The sequence below is a fragment of the Mirounga leonina genome, unplaced genomic scaffold (assembly GCF_011800145.1).
Source record: "Mirounga leonina isolate KUSES-001 unplaced genomic scaffold, KU_Mleo_1.0 Mir_153, whole genome shotgun sequence".
Taxonomy (NCBI): domain Eukaryota; kingdom Metazoa; phylum Chordata; class Mammalia; order Carnivora; family Phocidae; genus Mirounga; species Mirounga leonina.
In genome coordinates this window covers 29263537-29278616 of record NW_023270387.1, presented here as the reverse complement: position 1 = coordinate 29278616, position 15080 = coordinate 29263537, and the positions used below count along the sequence as shown (strand labels likewise).

Below are 15080 nucleotides of genomic sequence, written 5' to 3'. Positions count from 1 at the left end.
TGATTCACGATGACATTTCAGGCAGAATGAAGGTCGGGAGGGAGGTGGTAAGGAGACAGGGGCTGGATCATCCACTAACTGGATCAAGTCTGTCTAGACTCTGAGTGCCGGATGGGCTAAGTGGGTACCTGACCCCACGATGCCTTTGCCTGTGATAAACAGGGGCACAGACGGGACCAGGAAAGTATCACCAAAAAGGGTTTGATTCAACTCTGTTGCTTTATTGCAATTCAGGACAGGGAACCAGAGCTAACCCAGTGGATTCAATCCCCAGAACAAGCGCCTCAAATTTGGACAGACAACTGCAAAGGAAGGCTGCTTCTCCTCCCTGCTGCTTAGTTACAGGGAGTTGAGGGAGAGAGACTGAGCTGGAGGCAAGATCTGGACTAGGCCTGTGGGCCCCGTGGCTACACCAACATTCCGGGGAGACTACCTGCCCGTGCCCCCAGAGCTGGGCCTTCAGACCAGGGTGTGGTTCTTACTAGGGTCTGCATTCCCTCCTCAGCTGATGCTTCTTCTCATTGAGTTAAACTGGGAATACTCTCTAATTCAGGAAACTAAGTGGCTGAGTATTTCTGTTTCTCCTAAGCTTGGGTTGTCATCCTGTCAGATGCAATTAGAGTGGAAAATGAGAAGGAGAAAATGTGTGTGTCTCTCAGAGTTTCTTCCAGAATCCCAGAGAAGGCTTGGGGAGGGTTGAGAGGAACAAAGATGATTCAGGTGAGACACCCACCCGCTTCCCTATCCTCTACAAATGGTGACAAACCTTCTATTTCAGATGAAAAGGGGCCAGGAGGGGCGTGGTTGAGCACAGGCGAGAACATCATAGGAGCAAACCTGTGTCTAGAAGTTATGCCCAACTGAGGGCCCCAGGCATCATCACGTGGACATCTGATTAGACATTCCTACCCTAGAGAGGCATCCCTCTGTCCTCTCCCAGAAGAGAAGGGAAGTAGGACAGGTGCCAGCAACAAAGCCCAGTCAAGAAGCCACTTAGGACATCAAAAACTAATGATGTATGGTGATTAACATAACAATAATTTTTTTTTTAAAAGCCACTTAGGTAAGGAGGGCGTCCCACCCTCCTATCCCACTTTTCTTCTTCAGTTCTTCCAAGTTTAGGGTCTTGAACTGAACGAGTGGGCCTTGCTGTAGCCACATGGCTGCCTGAGGATGCTACTTAAGGAAACTCTCCTGCGTGGGAGGGTGTGAGGGAGCAGAGCACCAGGCTCCGGTCAGCTGAGGGGGACAGTGGTGCTCTCCTGCTTCCCGCCACCAGGGGGTGCGGGGCGGTGCTGCTCAATCAAGGTACTGGCTCCTGCCTAGGTGGGGTGTTTCAGTGAACTGTATCACAGGGCCTGCCATCTTCTCCTCGAAAACAATAACCTGGGGGAGAGAAGGGCTGGTGTATGACAGCAGCAAAGGTTGGTCTTGGAGCCAGATGAGGGTGCCTTAGGGGAAGGGATTGAGAGCCACACTGGAAGGAACAGGGACCCACAACTCCTCATCACCAAGGAGGAATGCAGAAGGGGCTGGCTAAGCCTTCTGCCCCATCTCCTACCGTAATGAGCCTAAATAGACTGTTACCTGAACCCCGCCCCCAGGAAAACATTGTGATACCAGGGAGGGCTGAGTCGAGGGAAGAAGCTGCAAGTGCTCCCACCTGGTTGGTGCCTTGGTCCAACCAGGCACCTGGGAGGTAGAGGGTCTCCTGGGGTCCAATGTTCCAGTAGCGTCCAAGGTTTTGGCCATTGATGAATACAACCCCCTTCTCCCAGCCCTTTAAGCAGAGTGGGAAAAGGATTAGTTGACCATGACAGCCACCGAATATAAAGTCACATCGGAAGACAGAGACAGACACATGCCATGAGTGCTTCTCTCAGCTTCCAAGATACCAGTGTGAATGAGTATTTCAACAGCCATGAGGTTAACACAAGGGTGTTCTATCTCCTGAATCCACTAGCTCTGAGCTCCCCAGCAAGGTACCCAAGAGCAGACCTGGACCCTGAGAATTACCACCAGGTGGTTCTTCTGATCTGAATCCACTCCCCCACCCCAGGGAGGCCCCAGGGAGGCCCCAGGTGCCCTTCAGAGAGGGCAAAAGAGAGAATCTCTGGGTGCAAGTGGTATAGAGGGCTCCAGCAAGGACAGGTACAGGGCTTGGGCTCAGAGCTCTCTGAGGGAAGACCGGAGAGCCCAGGCAGGGAGGGGACTACAAACCTCCAGCTTCATGAAGGTGTCAAAAGGGGAAAGGGAAATAGACAAGGCACCCAAAAAGAAAGCAGGGAACGTAGGTACTTCAGGGATAGGGCTCCATTTGTCGACGCTGAACCTATGAACAGAATGGAACACAAGAAAGAAAGGAGGGCACTTTCTCAGATTTGGACCTGTCCTGAATCTAATTACAAAGGCATTCCAAATACCCTCACCCACCCCCACCTGTTAACCAGGGTATCATGGAAATTCCCTAGTCTCTAGTGCTGGTACTGCCCCTCCTAACTTGGGCAAGTTTCTCTGGGTTCTGGGTCTGTTTACACTAGAGTGGGAGGGGCTAGGGCAGAGCAGTTCTCTGGGCCTTCCTGCCTCTTACTGCACCTTATCCATGGGTTCAAACACTTCATGCGGTGGGGACTCACCTCTGAAAGAAGCTCTTTTTCATATCCAGGCTGTAGATTCTGAATTTTTTCAGGGGAGAATCATTCAGATAGATATTTCCAATTAAACCTGTGGGAAGGAGTCAAGGAAAGATGAATGAGGTCAGAGGCAGGGGCAGAGCTGACCCAGCTAAGGCCCTGCACATACATGGAGAATTTCTGAAAAGTTTCAGTGAGGGTTCCTCCAGAAGTATATACTCCCTACAGAGCTCTTCATATGGCATAAAACCTTCTCTAGAAATCCCAAAGGAGAAAAGAATTAGTAACAGCAGTGTTTGCCAGGACCTCCCTAGGATTTGCATAGAAGACTACATCTGAGGGTAATGGGAGCTGAGAATGTCATTGGGTGAGAATAATCTCTGGCCTTTCTCTGAAGGGGAAGCTCCATTTTGGGGCCTAAAATGAGTCCCAAAGGGCAGATAATCAAGAGGTCACAGCAGTTCTAACTTAGCTTCAAGATCAGATTCAGTAGGGTCCCAGACTGAACAGAGCTATAATTCAGCCAGAAATCTTCTACATGACCTAGGAATAAAGATATATTAAGTATTTAAATTGTGAACAGATGGCAATATGACTTGGGTATGCAAGTCTGAGGACCCACACGCACTTGCATAGTGATTAGCTAGTGCCTTGGGGAAGGGGCCAGCAATGTTAGTCCTGGAGCAGCTCCCATGGCCCTCACAATCATGGAGCTGCTGAATTGCTAGAGAGGGAATCTGAATAGGCTGGGAAGTGCAAACAGGTTTCATAGAGCCTACAGACTCTTAAATTACAGGTACAGGTGTGGGGCGGGGGGAGCTCTTTGACTTATAAACACTGAACTGTTCTAGGGGATAAGTACTCCACAGTGAGAGTCCAGGGCACATCTTACTCAGGAACCTGGAGAGGCAAAGACTGAGAACGGGGTGAGCCTGGCAATCCCTTCCTGCCCACAAGAGAGCAAAGGAAGTGAAGATGGGCCTGGAGATGGAGCTCCTAGGGGAAGAAGCCAATATCCAGAGAGGAACACTGAGGGATTCTTTAGGAGAAAAGGAAGATAAGCCTGGACAGTACTAGAAGCTACCATGAGGCCTATCTGGAGAGGGCCAAACCCCAAGACCCAAGAAACCCCCAATGGCTGGGCTACAGCGTTTCCCAGGCAGGAAAGGAAGGGATGCACAAATTTCCTCATTACAAAGGCAAACACCCATGAGAGAGTTGGGAGGTCACCAGTATCCCTTACCATAGTAGGATTTATTTGTCTGAATTCTTATGTTATAACTTACATGAAACCACCGACATTTTGATAGATGAAAAGGAAGAGGCAAATTTAAGCAGAGAAGTTTTAGAAGGCCAGGAAAAATAAAATGAGTTGGTAGGATATTCCTAGGGGAGCATTCCATCAAGAGCATTTTGTTTACTGCAGGTACTACCTCTTCCTCCCCACCACAACTGAGATCATCAGTGGGTTTCCACAGTGGATCAAGAAAAGAAATTCTGGGACACTGGGGTGGCTCAGTCAGTTATGTGTCTAACTCTTGGTTTCGGCTCATGTCATAATCTCAGGGTTGTGAGATCAAGCCCTGTGTCAGGCTCCATGCTCAGCGCATAATCTGCTCAAGATTCTCTCCCTTTCTGCCCCTCCCCCTACTCACATGTGTACATGCTCTCTTTCTCTCCCTCTAAAATAAATAAATAAAAACTCTAAAAAAAAGAAAAGAAAACTTCAGTGTGGAGACCCAAGAAGGCAGGGGTCCTATGTATGCCCTTTTTGGCTTCCTGGGAATCCCCTTCCTTAAGCCTCACCACCCCAGCCCAGCCCCAGCAGATAGTCCCCTACTAAAGCAGACTACAACCCAGGGAGATCTGGAGAGGCTGGCTCAGTGTTCCCTGTGTGTTCACCATGGCCATGTGGACAACATGCATAACCATGTGGTCAGAACCCACATGGGCCTTTCAGGAAGGCCCACTTCCACCTCTCTTCAATAGGCTTCCATGAATTAGCTCCCTCCAATGGGCCTCTGCAATCCACCACTCTCCAGTGGGCCTCCATTACCCACCTCCCTCCAATGGGTTTCCATTACCCACCTCCCTCCAATGGGCCTCCACAAACCACCTCCCTCCAGTGGGCCTCCATGACCCACCTCCCTTCAATGGGTTCCCACAACCCAATTCCCTCCAATGGGCCACCATGACTCCACCTCACTACAGTCAGCCTCCATGACCAGCTGGTGCGCTGGTTTGAAGAAAAAATAGCCAGGCATTGCTGAGCACTAGAAGCTCTTCTCTCAGCACATGCTATGACCCACCTTTGCGCTGGTCATCAATGTTATCCCCGTAGTTGACTCGCCCGCGATTCTCCACCAAGATCCTCAGCCTGGTGTAACCCTGCCAGGAACATAGTGGTCGATGATGACCACCTGATTCCCCAGCCATAAGATCACAGCTGCACCTCACAGTTTCTTTGTGGAACCCCAGTTCTTCCCTGAACTCTGAGAATAGGGGTGAAAGAGTACCCACTGATCAGATAGCAATGTTTTGCCCCTCTTTCCATCAGCAGCTCTGTGGTTAAGGAGCTTCCTGTCTTCCAGGTCTTCCTCTTTGACTCCCACCAAACCTGCTCGGGAAGCAGCTTGGTGCTAGCCATCACCCAGCTCCCCAGGATAACAAACCTGGATCAAGGGAATAACAATCTTCTTCCTTTCATAGTCCAAGAATCCTACAGACACTGTGTTCACAAATACCTGCCAAATGAACAGACAGAAAGCATCCATGGGTCGACAGGAGGGAGGCATAAGAGGGATCTCTCATAAGCAAAGAAAGGGATAACATTATGTGTGTGCAGTGAAAATGAGGGTTAGCCAGGCATAGAGGAAAAATGAATGCCCATGACTGTAGCTGAAAAGGACAGCAGAGCTGATGGTGATGGGCCATTTCTACACACTGGTAACAGGCAGATATGTGAGCACTGAGGAGAGAGAGCCAGATGCATATGGTAGGGCCTGATGACCACAAAGTCACAGGAGATAAGATGCCCCAAGATTAGAGCACAAATCAACTGTATAGAAATCAAAAAAATAGTAGAACAGATCAAGGAAAATAGGAGCTGGTTTGTTGAAAGAATCAGTAAGATCAATAAACCCCTAGCCAGATTTATCAAAAATAAAAGAGAAAGGACCCAAATAAATAAAATCATGAATGAAAGACAAAAGATCACAACTAACACTGAAGAAATACACACAATTCTAAGACATATTATGAGCAATTATATGCCAACAAATTAAGGAATCTGGAAGAAATGGATGCATTCCTAGAAACATATAAACTACCAAAACTGCAACGGGAAGAAACAGAAAACCTGAACAGACCCATAACCAGCAAAGATATTGAATCAGTAATCAAAAATCTCCCAACAAACAAGAGTCCAGGGCCAGATGGCTTCCCAGTGGAATTCTACCAAACATTTAAAGAAGAACTAATACCTATTCTTCTGAAACTGTTCCAAAAATAGAAATGGAATGAAAATTTCCAGACTCAATTCTCTGAGGCCAGCATTACCTTGTTTCCAAAACCAGACAAAGATCCCACAAAAAAAGGAAATTACAAATCAATATCCCTGATGAACATGGATAAAAAAATTTTCACCAAGATACTAGCTAATAGGATCCAACAGTATATTCAAAGGATTATTCACCACGACCAAGTGGGATTTATTCCTGGGCTGCAAGGTTGGTTCAACATCCACGAATCAATCAGTGTGATACACAGCATTAATAAAAGGACAGACAACAATCATATGATCCTTTCAACTGATGCAGAAAAAGCCTTTGACAAAATAAAGCATCCTTTCTTGATTAAAATGCTCCACAGTGTAGGGATAGAGGGAACATACCGAATATCAAAAAGCCATATACGAAAAACCCACAGTGAATATCATCCTCAATGGGGAAAAACTGAGAGCTTTTCTCCTAAGGTTAGGAACATGACAGGGATGTCCACTATCACCACTATTATTCAACATAGTACTGGAAGTCCTAGCCTCAGCAATCAGACAACAAAAAGAAAGAAAAGGCATCCAAATCAGCAAAGAAGTCAAACTTTCACTCTTCACAGACAACATGATATTCTATGTAAAGAACACAAAAGACTCCACCCCAAAATTGCTAGAACTGATACAGGAATTCGGCAAAGTGACAGGATATAAAATAAATGCACAGAAGTCAGTTGCATTTCTATATACTAACAATGAAGCACAAGAAAGAGAAATCAAAGAATTCATCCCATTTACAATTACACCAAAAACAATAGATATCTAGGAATAAACCTAACCAAAGAGATGCAGGATCTATACTCTGAAAACTATAGAACACTTATGAAAGAAATTGAGGAAGACACAAAAAAATGGAAAAACATTCCATGCTCATGGCTTGGAAGAACAAATATTGTTAAAATGTATATGCTACCCAAAGCAATATAATTCCTATCAAAACACCATTAACATTTTTCACAGACCTGGAACAAATAATCCTAAAATTTGTATGGAACCAGAAAAGACCCCAAATAACCAAAGTAATGTTGAAGAAGAAAACCAAAGCTGATGACATCACAATTCTAGACTTCAAGCTGTATTACAAAGCTGTCATCATCAAGACAGTATGGTACTGGCACAAAAACAGACACACAGATCAACGGAACAGAATAGAGAACCCAGAAATGGACTCTCAACTCTAAGGCCAACTAATCTTTGACAAAGCAGGAAAGAATATTCAATGGAAAAAAAAGACAAGTCTCTTCAATAAATGGGGTTGGGAAAATTCGACAACCACATGCAGAAGAATGAAATAGGACCACTTTCTTACACCATACACAAAAATAAACTTAAAATGGATAAAAGACCTAATGTAAGACAGGAATCCATCAAAACCCTAGAGATGAATGCAGGCAGCAACCTCTTGACCTTGGCCACAGCAACTTCTTGCTAGACACATCCCCAAAAGCAAAAGAAACAAAACCAAAAATGAACTATTGGGACTTCATCATAATAAAAAGCTCTTGGACAGCAAACAGTCAACAAAACTAAAAGGCAACTATGAAATGGGAGAAGATATTTGCAAATGTCTTATCAGATAAAGGGCTAGTATCCAAAATCTATAAAGAACTTATCAAATTCAACACCCAAAAAACAAAAAAATCTGGTCAAGAAATGGGCAGAAGACATGAACAGACATTTCTCCAAATAAGACATACAAGTGGCCAACAGACTCATGAAAAAATGCTCAACATCAGGGAAATACAGATCAAAACCACAATGAGACACGACCTCACACTGGTCAGAATGGCTACAATTAACAACTCAAGAAACAACAGATGTTGGCGGGGATACAGAGAAAGGGGAACCCTCCTACACTGTTGGTGGGAATGCAAACTGGTGCAGCCACTCTGGAAAACAGTATGGAGGGTCTTCAAAAAGTTAAAAATAGAGCTACCCTATGACCCAGCAATTGCACTAGTAGGTATTTTCCAAAGATACAAATGTAGTGATCTGAAGGGGCACATGCACCGCAATGTTTATAGCCGCAATGTCCACAATAGCCTATGAAAAGAGCCCAGATGTCCATCAGCAGATGAGTGGATAAAGATGTGGTATATATGTACAATGGAATATTACTCAGCCATCAACTTGCCATTTGCAATGACATGGATGGAGCTGGAGTGTATTATGCTAAGCAAAACAAGTTAGAGTAAGACAAATACCATATGATTTCACTCATATGTGGAATTTAAGAAACAAAACATGAACATAAGGGAAGGGAAGGGAAGGGAAGGGAAGGGAAGGGAAGGGAAAGAAAAATAAAGTAAGATGAAAACAGAGAGGGAGACAAACCATAAGAGATGCTGAACTCTAGGAAACAAACTGAGGGCTGCTGGAGGGGAGGTGGGGGGTGGGGGTGGGGGAGGGATAATTGGGTGATGGGCATAAAGGAGGGCACTTGATGTAGTGAGTACTGGGTGTTATATGCAACTAATGAATCACTAAATTCTACCTCTGAAACTAATAATATAGTATATGTTAATTAATTTGAATTTAAATAATTTTTGTAAAAAAGAGAAATCGCCCCTACCTGTCCCCGGTCACGCACAAGACCACTGAGGATGCCCGATGAATCAATGGTGGTCTCGTACAGAGTGTACCCAAAGGACTGTCCATTTCCATTGTTTATTGGCAGGTTCTCCATATTGACTGGTTTTTCAGAATTAACTGGCTGTATAGAGAAGAGTAGGGGGAGATACAGGCTAGGAAGAGGAGAAAACAGGCAGCAACCTCATCTTGAGCCTTCTGGGGGAGTGCAAGGTAGCAGACAGATCCCCACCTGGGACTGGGGATTTGGGGGAAGAGGCCCTCTAACCTTTTCTTCTAGTTTGACTTCTCACTATACAAACATAGGGAGCCAATCCAGCTGATTGGCTCTTCAAGCTCCAAAATTCTGATTTTGACTTCTCATCTTATTAGCCCTATGCTGTCCAGGGTCACAGGGAAGGCAGATGTGTGATAGCAATGGAATGAAGCCCAGAGATGTACCAGACCTGTAGACTTTCAATCCACCATCATTTCTGCATCACGGCACCCCACTAGGTCAGCTCCAGGGGGGCACCCTCTTCTCAGAGGGGGGATACATCCCATTCACGTGCCTCTTCACCTTCCTCCCTGTCCACCAAGGCTGGAGAGAGAGACTACCTACTGTGTTAACCAGTTTTTCCTCAAATTCTTTTTGTTCCTTCCCAGTTCATACTCTAGCACAAGTTTATGCTCTTTCCTCTGAGCTCTAAAGTCAGGGAATGGACCTCAAAGCTATCAAGCGTTGGTTTTTCTCCGTCTACAGCCCCACTGGCCCACCTAGCTACTGCTCCCGCTTCCCTGCCCCAAGGCACTCACCTCCTCCATGTACTGCAGGGCGTCCCATAGTGACAGGTATAAATTCGGTCTCAAGGGCTCATACGCAGTCTTGGGAAGGAGGTCAGGTTGGGGAGGAAGAGGGACACCTGCAACACAGACAACAGGGCCAACCCAAGAGGACCCAAAAAGTCACTGCCACCTCCAGCCTCCCCAGCCCCTGGCTCCTGTCCACGGCCCAATGTGCTCCTTTATCCTAGAGCCAAGAGGGAAACATTCTTAGACCGCCTGGCCCTGCTAGGAAGGCAACATGGGGGCGGGGGGGTGCAGGGGACTTTACTTTCTCATATCTTCAGGAGTCTTAATGCCCATAGAAAGGCAAAGCTGATGACACACAAACCATGATGAAAACAGTCTCCCAAACTTGCCTGTCCTTGTCTAGGGACATTCTTGTACATAGGTCAACTAGGGTTGAGATGGGGTAGTGAAGAAGTAATTCTTCAGGGGTCTCAGAGCAAAAGCAAGGGCCCAAGTTGGTGCTTGAGTCGGCTGTCTGTCAGGTACCTGAGATAGAGCCAAAGAAACCTCGGAGCTTGAAGTACTTGGCTGTGTAATCCCCAGCCTCTGTCAGCACAGCATCATAGTCTGCAAGACACCAGGATGCTGTCATTGGTCACCTGTGTCACAGGACAGTGTCCACAGCAGCAAAAAGAGAAGGGAGAAGCTGGGGTATGGCAACAAGGTCCTCATCCCAGCAATTTGGGAGGCAGAACACTTCTGGTATGAGCCATCAATCAGAATACAATAAATACTAAATACTATAAAGTTCCACCAAAAGTGCCATGGCCATGGCATGACCCTCAATTTCCTGCACCTTGCCTACCTTCAGGGGACTCTCAACCTAAAGGGTTCAGGAGTTACACATCTCAAGGACCTGTGTAGGGAGGAGAGGCTGCCCTCATCAAAGGACCTTCCCTCATCCTGGCTGTACCTCTCACTTCCTCCAAAGACTTCCAAAGACTCACAGGCATGTGAGTGGGCTTCAGTCTCCTACTGCTCTAAAAGTTTAAAAGTAATAATCCGGGCAAAACCATCCCTTCCCCAGGCACCCTAGAACCAAATGCATTGAAGGTGCCAAACACTGCCCCTAAAGGACTCTGCATAAAAAGCCACAGACATGCTAATGTGGGATGTTCCAGGGAGGGTCAGCGTTGGGGAATACTTGCCGTAGCTGGTGACATCAGATTTATATTCATGAAAATGCATGGCTCCATTTATGAAGCCAAAGTTGGTACCTCCATGGAACATGTAGAGGTTGATGGAGGAGCCAGCATCAAGGATGGCAGACACTGTTTTTAGAACTTCTGCAGGAGGAGGGGAGAAAGGGGATGTGCAGAGCGAGTCAGAGCTTGGGACAAGTCACAACCTTGTTGGCCTCTCAGCTTTCCTGACCACCCCCCCCAATCCCATCAAATTCAACTCCATAGCTCTGCCCTTCAGCTTCCACTAGAACTGCAATCACAGAAGATGAGGTGTATGAAGAGAAAAGGGCCAGCACCACAGCCCCCGAGCTGCAGTCTTCCAGCTGTTGGTTCCATCATGGCCAAGTCTCCAATGACTATGATCTGAACAATGGCAGCCTTCCACCTCCACTGTTCTCAACACTTACACTTGGTAAGATGCAAAGAGTCACTGGACTCCTAATTGGAGATGTAATTTCTAACCACCTCCCCAGTCCCACCTCTATTAAAGAATTAGCCAAAGATGTGAAAAGATAACATCAAAAGAGAAATATAAAGTATTAATACATATACACACATACATACATATTGGCAATCAGATTGACAAATATTAAAAATTATTTTAATACTCAGTGTTGATGAATCTATGGAAAGTAGGTATTCTCATTTAATAATAAGAAGAATTGTTATAATCTTCCCAGAGAGCAGTTTAGTACATATATATCAAAATTGAATTAATGTAGCAATTCTGTTGCTAGGAACTTATCCTAGGACAATAATATGCCAGATTTGCAAAACTGGATGTTCAAGAATGTTCACTGCAATGGTGTTCAATTAACAAAAACCACTGGAAACATCCAATTGTTCATCAGTAAGAGAGTGGCTAAATAAATTGTGGTTTCATCACCAATACAACAGGGTTCTTTGCACTCTTTAAAACAGTGATGGATGGTGGGCGCCTGGGTGGCTCAGTTGGTTGGGCAACTGCCTTCGGCTCAGGTCATGATCCTGGAGTCCCGGGATCGAGTCCCACATTGGGCTCCCTGCTCAGCAGGGGGTCTGCTTCTCCCTCTGCCCTCTTCCCTCTCGTGCTCTCTGTCTCTCATTCTCTCTCTCAAATAAATAAATAAAATCTTTAAAAAAAAAAAAAACAGTGATGGAATCTCTAATAGTATAGAAGGCTGTTCATTCGTGTCAATCAGGGCACAGGCAGGTAACAAAGAGCAGCCGTGACTACGAGCATCCATATCTCTGTGTGCATGCAGGGCTGCAGACAGACACAGAACTGCCTGCACAATATACAGCTGACCCTCGAATGACATGGGTTTGAGCTGCACGGCTCCATTTACACATGATTTCTTACAGTGCAGTGCTGTAAAGTATTTTCTCCTCCTTACAGTTTTCTTCATTAACATTGTCTTTTCTCTAGCTGGTTTTATCGTAATAATACAGTACATGACACAGACAATATACAGAATATGTGTTAACCAGTTGCATGTTATCAGTAGGTTTCTGGTCAATAGTAGACTATTAATCATTAAGTTTGGGGGGAGTCAAAAGTTATACCCAGACTTCAAGCGTGCAGGGGGGTCAGCACCCCTAACTGCTGCATTGTTCAAAAGTCAACTGTTGGGGCACCTGGGTGGCTCAGTCGTTAAGCGTCTGCCTTCGGCTCAGGTCATGATCACAGGGTCCTGGGATCGAGCCCCGCATCGGGCTCCCTGCTCGGTGGGGGGCCTGCTTCTCCCTCTCCCACTCCCCCTGCTTGTGTTCCCTCTCTCGCTGTGTCTCTCTCTGTCAAATAAATAAATAAAATCTTAAAAAAAAAAAAAAGTCAACTGTATGTGTTTTCTCTGGGCTCTGGTGTTTTTATTTCTTCTTCCTACATTTTCTGTATTTGCTGGATATTTGCAATAGGTGTGCATTGCCTATATAATTATCAAAACATAATAAAGCAGTGTTAAGAGTCCTACCATTCACTTCAAATGTCAAGACACATGAGTCTGGAATATCAAGAGCTGACTATGACATGCAGATAATCCCAGAAGCCTTGCACCCTACAGCTCATTTACATCAATTAGCACGTTATTTGGAACTGATTTTTACTTCATAGGTCACATGCTGGGTGTAGGTACTGCAAAGCACTTACCAGAAGAATCCAGGATGTTGTGTGGGCCTCCCCACGAGTCAAACCACCCTGTCCAGTACTCCATCACCATCTTCGGCTGAACCCTCTGGGCACCACAAAATGAGAAGTTAGCTGGCCAAAAGAGGCAGAGAGGAGTTCTTCTTTCAGGGAAATCCCAGCCCTTCTACCCTCTCAACTCCTCCCTGGCCACACACTCCTTGCTGTAAGGGCCATCAAAAGCAGAGCGCAGGTGAGGACCAAATGCACCTGCACCAGCTTATCCTCCACATGTGCCTCCCCCTGCAGGTAGAAAGTGGAATGAACCACCAAAGCTGATGCAGGAGACCCTCATGCCTTAACGTGGCTTTAATGTTGCATACGGAGCTAGCAAGAAAACACAGGGATGTGTTCAAAGTCAGTCTGCATCAGAAGGCAGCATGTGCTCTGGGAGTCTTTTCCTACGTGGGTTTGCTTTCTGGGTCAAGCCAAGCTTTGCCTATCCCCTCTCAGGGAAGGAGAATGTTCTATCAGGATAATTCCATTTCTGATGGGCACCCCATGGATGCAGACCCCTCAGTTGCTGTTTCCCTTTAGCTGCAAGAGTCAGAGGGCTGTAGAGTAGGCCCCTCTTTGAGGTCTAGTTTAAACATTAGTTTACAAAACTGGACGAGAAAATCAGGGAGTTATTTAGCACAGCTATTCCAGTGCAGGCCCTGCAGCCGCAATATCTGGCTTCATACCTTGGCTAGGACGTTCGATAACAATTAAGTCTTTAATATTACTTCAGAATGCTGACTTTGGTGTGGGATTGCCCCAGGGATGCAGAAACCATTCCCAGAACCATGTTCTACTGTGCTGTGTTTGAAGAAGCACCAGAGCATCGAGGGGAGATAGAAGGACTAACACGCTGGTGTTTCAGGTTCCACACCAGAGAGCCGTCCTCATTCATCAAGTACTTTCTCTGTTAGCGGTGGCCTTACATTTAGAGGGCAACACATACAGAGCAACCAAATCTAGTCCACAGTGATGGGACAGATTTATTATCTGTTGAATAGAAGATACCAACCACGCCAGAGGAAAAGCCAAAGTAGTCACAATAATTTTTTTAGCAAGACTTGTGGCTTGGTTTTTGTTTTTTTTTTTTTACACCTGTCCACCTCCCAAGAAGGGGATACACTGTGCCATGTTTAAGTCACTAAGGGTGAAGTAGATTCTATGTGCCACATGTCAATAGTCTCCAGGGCTAGGAGGGGGCTCCCTGACTTAAGGGCGCCAGGGCCAAGGTACAGGGATGCCCACCAGTGGCCCAGGTCACTGCGCCGCACGATGTGGGTAAGAGCTGGAGCTCTGCCTCAGTCAGACGGTGCCGTACCCCCTCACCCGCCACTTACTGGGTGCTCTATTTGTTCTCCAATCGGTCTCCTTGACTGTACAACAGTAACCATGGTAGCCAGCTGACCTGGTTACTGGGAGAATTAAATGAGATAATGCACATAATGCCTTTCGCACACGGTGCCTAGCACTTGGGAAGTGCTCAAGAAACACCCACGTTAATTATCTTCATCACTGGACATGCACATGAGGGCCCAGCAGGGTGCTGTTGGACAGCCCAAAGTTGAGCAGAGCTGGGCCTGTCCTGTTTGAGCATTCAAAGCAGACTCTGATCTAAGTCCCCTTCCTTGAGGAAAACATCACTGAACGGAACTGCGGACAGAAAGGCCGTTAACGGTGCCAGTCTGTCAGCAGGATGACCCGGCCTGGGTGCACAGCTGTGGGGCCCCTATCTAAGGATGACCATAAAGGAGCCAACATGAAGCCTTGCTTTCCTGGGTGCTTTCCAAATATTACTTCATTTGATCCTCAAACAACCCCCTGAGCAGGACCTATCATTATCCCCACTTCACAGGAGAGGAAAGAGAAGCAGAGGGGTCACACTACCTAGTGGGCAAAGAGACAGCTCACGATATCCTATACCTGCCTTAGACAGCACTCAGGTACAATCCTCTTTAGTTGCTGGGCTATTGTTTATTTTTGTTTATTCCCCAGGTTGGTCACAAACCCATAAGGCAAAGACCTGCCATCTTAGTCACCACAGGGTAACAGGGCCTAGCCACATTCCACACACAGAGCAGGCACTCAGTCAACACTGGAAGGAAGGAAGGGAGAAAGGGGCTGGACCTGGGCCC

General features: G+C 46.3%; 1 protein-coding gene across 1 annotated transcript in view; it reads right to left on the bottom strand.

Annotated features, from left to right (window-relative positions):
* Positions 1-213: 213 nt before the first annotated feature.
* The window catches only part of LOC118013517 (beta-galactosidase-1-like protein 2), a 53809-nt gene continuing 38942 nt past the window's right edge, over positions 214-15080 (bottom strand). The window contains exons 9-19 of the mRNA XM_035009451.1: positions 12916-13000; positions 10752-10889; positions 10090-10170; positions 9568-9674; positions 8756-8896; positions 5306-5377; positions 4943-5021; positions 2637-2724; positions 2221-2332; positions 1664-1780; positions 214-1386 (exon numbers count right to left, since the gene is read on the bottom strand). Coding sequence (XP_034865342.1) covers positions 1300-1386; positions 1664-1780; positions 2221-2332; positions 2637-2724; positions 4943-5021; positions 5306-5377; positions 8756-8896; positions 9568-9674; positions 10090-10170; positions 10752-10889; positions 12916-13000 — 1107 coding nt within the window. The 3' untranslated portion in view covers positions 214-1299. The remainder of the gene's footprint in view (positions 1387-1663; positions 1781-2220; positions 2333-2636; positions 2725-4942; positions 5022-5305; positions 5378-8755; positions 8897-9567; positions 9675-10089; positions 10171-10751; positions 10890-12915; positions 13001-15080) is intronic.